We start from the raw sequence: 6,081 nt of genomic DNA on the forward strand, positions 1-6,081 counted from the left end.
TTATATTCGCTCATATATATCAACACATTACTGAATTTTCGCTTCTAACCGACAGACAAAGTGGATACCGACCAGGACACAACACTCAACTGCAACTTACATACATGACAGACTTACTGTACAAATCTCTCGACAACGGACGCGACTTCACCACAATATACTTAGACATTTCTCGATATTTTGAAAAGATTTGGCACAAGGGTCTTCTTATTAAGTGTATGAAGCGATTTAGAACTCCTGCTTCCACGTAACCAAGAAAACTATATTCCGCTCTCCTCCGAGCCTCTCAGCCAACTGCCCAGCAATCACACTCCCAACCAGACCATAGCTCTCACGCACACGTCATCGCGCATCATCATTAGCCAATCACATTGTCATACGTCATCCCCAGTGCAACTGATCAGGGGGCGTAACCCGGCCGCCCCGACGTCCGGCGGCGGCGGCGGATGACTCACACTGGGTCACCGGGTCACGTCCCGCAGCTCAGTCTCGCCGCGCGCCTGACTCATACGCTACTCACATTCCTTATTGTGTCCATCATGCTACATCACCCCCTGGTTCTAAAGAACCACATCACACATCATGTCATTCACTCAACTCATCAAGTACATCCCCCGTCACAACAATACCATATCTGTCTGGTTCCCGTCGCTCACGTACGCTGCGTCGCAATGTAACGGTCGCGGGTGATTCTCCCTCGGACAATTCGCCGTCTATTGGCTCGCTCCATTCCGTAGACACCTCAGACTGGGTCGGTGGATCGACCCTCGCGGTCTGATCGACGGTCGGCGGCCGCGTGTGTGTCTCCGTTACATCAGTCGGAGGTGTTGCCATATACATGCCATCACATTCATTGTCACTGTCCTCGCACCGCTCCGCCGTCGGGGCGTGCACAGTCACCGGTCTCGGGGCATCAGTCATGGTCAAACGGTGGCGGAGATTGCGCACATGACGCGGCACATTGTCGACTTCGACTGTTTGAGCCGACACGACGCCTGTCACAGTTCCCTCGTCCGATTTCACAAAACATCGGTCGCCCCGCCGCCGGACCCACACTTTGTCCCCCACCTGGTACACACCTGGTGTTTTCAGCGGCAGGGCGTCGCACTGTTGTCCATTTGTTCGTCCGCGGGGCGTCACGTCAACGTCGCGGCCAGGGTGTCGGAACACCTCGTTGATCGGAGCTGTTGCCGGGTCGCTGCCATCTTTAGGTGTCACGTTGTAGCGGTGGACTGCCTCAGCGACGGAGCAGGCCTGCCGGGCCACCATCACTTTGATGGTCCGGTGATGGCGTTCTACAACGCCGTTACCGCCGGGCTCATAGGCGGCGCGGAATCGCATCGCCACGTCCCAGCGGGCCGCGAGCGCCATCATAGCCCGGCCGCGGAACTCCGTCGCATTGTCCGTGAGTATTTCGGCCGGGGCTCCACGCTCTAGAAACACGTCCTCGAGATGCTGGACGATCTCCAGAGCCCCCGACCGGCGCAGCCGGCGCCAGATGGCGTATCGCGACGGCCCGCAGTCCACCAACGTCAGGTACGGGTGGCCGTGCAGGTGGGTGACGTCCATGGCCAGGCGATCCCACGTACGTTCCGTCTCAAGTGACCCACCAAGCCAGCGTTCCGGAGCCGGGTCAATCGACGCGCACGTCTGACACCGCCTGACCACGTCCCGCACGGCCGTCTTCGTGACGCGCCTCACCCCCAGCTCCCGTCGGGCGTACCACAACGTCCTCCTCACGCCCTGGTGGCCAATGTTCTCGTGTATGGCGCGGATGTCGCCCGGCGAGGCACTCGATGTGATGGCTGCGACAGCAGCCGGTGGTGACTTGTCGGGCGAGTCGGCGGCCGGCCGATCGGCGGCCTGTAGCCAGGCGTTGGGCACCCGCGTCATCTCATCGGCGCGGTTGGCAGCTGAGCCGACCAGTTCGATGGTGACCTCAAGTTCGTACTCGGCGACCAGCTGACGGAAAACAGCCACGCGCCGTCGGATAAGCATTTCGGACTGCCCCTTGGTGCGCAGCCTTGCCTTGCCCGACAGCGCATCGCTCAGCCAGCGGTGCACAGTCACCGAGTCCGTCCGGAGCGTCAGGCGACGGAAGCCCCATGCCAGGGCCATATTGACGCCGTTGAGAGCGGCGTCCAACTCCGAGATGTTGATGTGAACGTCCCGCTCAGCTTCGGCCCGTAGCCAGGACGCATCCTCGATGATGGCGTCTGTGACAGGGTCGGCTAGGACGACGCCGCGAGCGATGGAGCTGGCGTCAGTCCACACGGTGACATTTGACCCTGTCACACACCACTGGCCGCATGCCGGGTCACAGGCTATCACCCTTCGCGACACTTCATCCACTTGGCGTTGCAGTTCCTCATTGACGATCGGAGTGTCCCAGTCCGGGCTGAGACGGTTGGCTGTCCGCTTCATCCACGCAGCGGCCGGCCGTAGCCAGCCCGCGACCGGCACGTGAGATGTCAGTTGGCCGGCCCACGCGAAGACAGTTCGTCGCGTCAGCACAGGTGGAGGCTGCGTGGGTGACCCTCCGTCCCTGGTCCACTGGAGCGCCGGCCCGTCACTTTCGGCGACACGGAGGCCCAGCATGCGTGCGCCGCTCGCAACTCGCTCCGGCGGCTTACACTCGAGTCCGAAACGGGCAAAATGCTGGGCCACCTCGTCAGCTGAAACGGCTGCTTCGTTGACCAGCAGATCATCGGCGTAGGGCCGCACCGCCTCAGCCAGCCTCGGGTTCTGCGCGAGCACCTCCCTGACCACCGACTTCATGATCAGAGGCGCTATGGAAAGCCCAAAGCCGACCCTCGTGAGGCAGTATCGTCGCCCCCGCACGATGACCGTCTGGTACGGCCACAGGGCCGGGTCCACACGGAGCTGAAGAAAAGCTTTCTTCAGGTCGAGGACCGCGACCCGGCGGCCGTGGCGTCGCCATCGTCGAAGCTCCTCCACGCAGACGTCCGCGTCAGCCGTGTGAGGCGTCAGGTGTTGATTAAGCTCTCGATAATCAAGCACCGGCCGCACCTTGTTCTTTGCCGCCTGAGTTACCGCCATTAACGGGAGCAGTCCCTGTGCCGGACCGCACACCGTCTCGTCATATTCACGTAGCCAGCCCTCACTTATCCACAATGACAGCTCGGCATCGAATTTCTCTCGCGCACCCCTCGGTATGCCGTACTGAGCCGTGGAGTTGCGAAGCGGTGGCGGGTCCACACCGCCCGCCCACTTCCAGCGAACCGTCCACACCCCGGCATCGAACACTGCCGTGAAGTCGGTCTCGTTGATCCTCAACTCTGGCCCCATGTCGACCGCTCGGCACGCCTCCCGCTCCGGTGGCGCCTCACGCTGCACGCCCGCAGCCGTGCCGACCGCTCGGCACGCCTCCCGCTCCGGCGGGGCCTCACGCTGCACGCCCGCAGCCGTGCCGACCGCTCGGCACACCTCCCGCTCCGGCGGAGCCTCACGCTGCACGCCCACAGCCGTGCCGACCGCTCGGCACACCTCCCGCTCCGGCGGGGCCTCACGCTGCACGCCTGCAGCCGTGCCGACCGCTCGGCACACCTCCCGCTCCGGCGGGGCCTCACGCTGCTCCGTAGCAGCCGGGTCTTCGCTCCCGAAGCGAACAGACCCCCCACTCACACTTACGCCACGCAGAGCGTCGATGCCTGTCATACCTAGCAACACGTCCACGCCTAACAACCGGGCCGGTACGACGACCGCCCGCACATTCACTGTCGTTCCGCGCACACCCAGGCTCACCGCAGCCTGCCCACAACACCGAACTGGGCTGTCGTTGACAGCCACCAAACTGGTGTCACTCTGCTCCCATTGGGACACCACACCCTTCCACACCACTGTCTCACTACATCCCGTGTCGACCAGTGCTCGGCACCTGTGCCCATTCACGGTGATGGCGATGATGGGCGTTCCCGGGCTGTTGCGGCGGCTGGCGACGGCGGAGCCCGTGGCGCTGATGTAGCGCCGTCGCCACGTCCGTTTGGGCAGAGCCGGGCGATGTGGCCCATCTGGCCACAGGTCCAGCACCGCAACGGTGGCCGGCGAGCAGTTCCTCTGGTCGCCCGCTGTTGCTGTACCGATGGTGGCGGCAGTTGGACGGCAGCCACCGGTGCAGCCGCTCTCTCCCTGGCAGTTATCGCCAACGTCGACCGGGCGATGGCGACCGCTCGCTCCAGGGTGAGCGTGCCATCTCCAACGCTGTTTCGTACCGTCAGCCGCACTTCCGCTGGCAGGCCTTGTAGGAAATGAGCCGTCATGACCGTGCTGGACACATAGCCGATTAGAGACATCAGACGTTTGATGGAGCCCAGGTAAGCATCAACAGACTCACCCGGCTCCAGACGTCGACGATATAGCTCTGACATTGCGGCGTCCGGTCCCATGGCAAAGGCGCTGTGCAGCTTGTCACGGACGATCTCAGCGTCTCGTTGCTCGGTCTCGGAGAGGCTGGCCCAAACTTCGTACGCCCGGTCCCGCAGGCGCGTCGGCAAAACAGCGGCCAGGGAAACGCGTCTCAGGGCGCACAGCTGTTTCGCCTGCTCCAGCCATTTGACGACGTCACCGGTACCGTTGAACTCTGGTATTGCCCGCAGATCGAAAGCAGGTGCAGGAAGTTCGGGTTCCGCCGCATTGGTATCGACCACCGCGGCACCACTCTCCTCTTCCACGTCAGACATTGTCACAAGCACTGATTGTTCTGAGAATGGCCGAAATAGCTTGAAGCGATTTAGAACTCCTGCTTCCACGTAACCAAGAAAACTATATTCCGCTCTCCTCCGAGCCTCTCAGCCAACTGCCCAGCAATCACACTCCCAACCAGACCATAGCTCTCACGCACACGTCATCGCGCATCATCATTAGCCAATCACATTGTCATACGTCATCCCCAGTGCAACTGATCAGGGGGCGTAACCCGGCCGCCCCGACGTCCGGCGGCGGCGGCGGATGACTCACACTGGGTCACCGGGTCACGTCCCGCAGCTCAGTCTCGCCGCGCGCCTGACTCATACGCTACTCACATTCCTTATTGTGTCCATCATGCTACAGTGTAAAAAGGAGTTTGGAATAACGGACAACTTACTGACGTGGCTTGAATCTTATCTGACGGACCGACAGCAGACAGTTGACATTAATAATATTACATCACAGACACTGACACTTGACGCAGGGGTACCGCAAGGATCGGTTTTAGGGCCACTTCTGGCGATTTTATATTTAAACGGACTGTGTGACAAAACCACAAACAAAATGCTTTTTTATGCCGATGACTGCTCTTTATACTCGTCTTACTCTCCAACTGACAACTTTCACGACGCACAAACGACACTACAGAAAGACCTAGACATCATACACAACTACGGACAAACATGGGCTATAACATTCAATGCAACGAAAACCACACAACAAACTTTCTCACATCGACAACAAACTAATCGACCAACCCTTACTTTCGGCGGTAACCCCATTCCAATAGTAAATGACCATAAACATCTCGGCCTCACACTATCCACAGATCTACGCTTTCACACACACATCAATGACGTCCTTCTAAAATTTAATCGTTCTATGGGCCCTTTATACCCAATAGCAAAACACATACCTAAAGGAATGCTTCTATCTCTCTATATTACTTACGTTCAACCTTTCCTCGACTATTGTGACATCACTTACGACGGACACATCACAACGACTGACGGCATGCGACTAGAAAAAGCACAAAACAGAGCAGCACGACTGATCACTGGGACTGGACTTCGGACATCGACTAACGGACTGCGACGAGAACTAGGATGGACTTCTTTGACCGACAGACGGAAAATCCACAAACTTCAGTTTTATCACAAATTAATATTCAATCCTATAGTTCCCGAATTTATTAAGACCATTATTCCTAACACAAGACAGCAAAACACAACACGAACTTTACGAAATATTTCAGCTCAAACAATACCATTGGCCAGAACCACATCCTATCACCGATCCTTCGTCCCATCCTCTACAAGCCTCTGGAACACATTGCCCGAACATCTACGCACAAACAATAACTACTTTACCTTT

General features: G+C 58.8%; 1 protein-coding gene across 1 annotated transcript; it reads right to left on the reverse strand.

Moving 5' to 3' along the window:
* Positions 1 to 241: 241 nt before the first annotated feature.
* LOC122373243 lies at positions 242 to 3,833 on the reverse strand. The gene is made up of 2 exons (XM_043351104.1): positions 3,568 to 3,833; positions 242 to 3,447 (listed from the first exon to the last, which is right to left on the reverse strand). Exons 1-2 carry the CDS (start codon positions 3,676 to 3,678, stop codon positions 586 to 588), a joined length of 2,973 nt encoding a protein of 990 aa, XP_043207039.1. The 5' UTR covers positions 3,679 to 3,833; the 3' UTR covers positions 242 to 585.
* Between the last annotated feature and the right edge of the window lie 2,248 nt (positions 3,834 to 6,081).

The sequence above is a fragment of the Amphibalanus amphitrite genome, unplaced genomic scaffold (genome assembly GCF_019059575.1).
Source record: "Amphibalanus amphitrite isolate SeventyFive unplaced genomic scaffold, NRLGWU_Aamphi_draft 001465F_arrow, whole genome shotgun sequence".
NCBI lineage: Eukaryota > Metazoa > Arthropoda > Thecostraca > Balanomorpha > Balanidae > Amphibalanus > Amphibalanus amphitrite.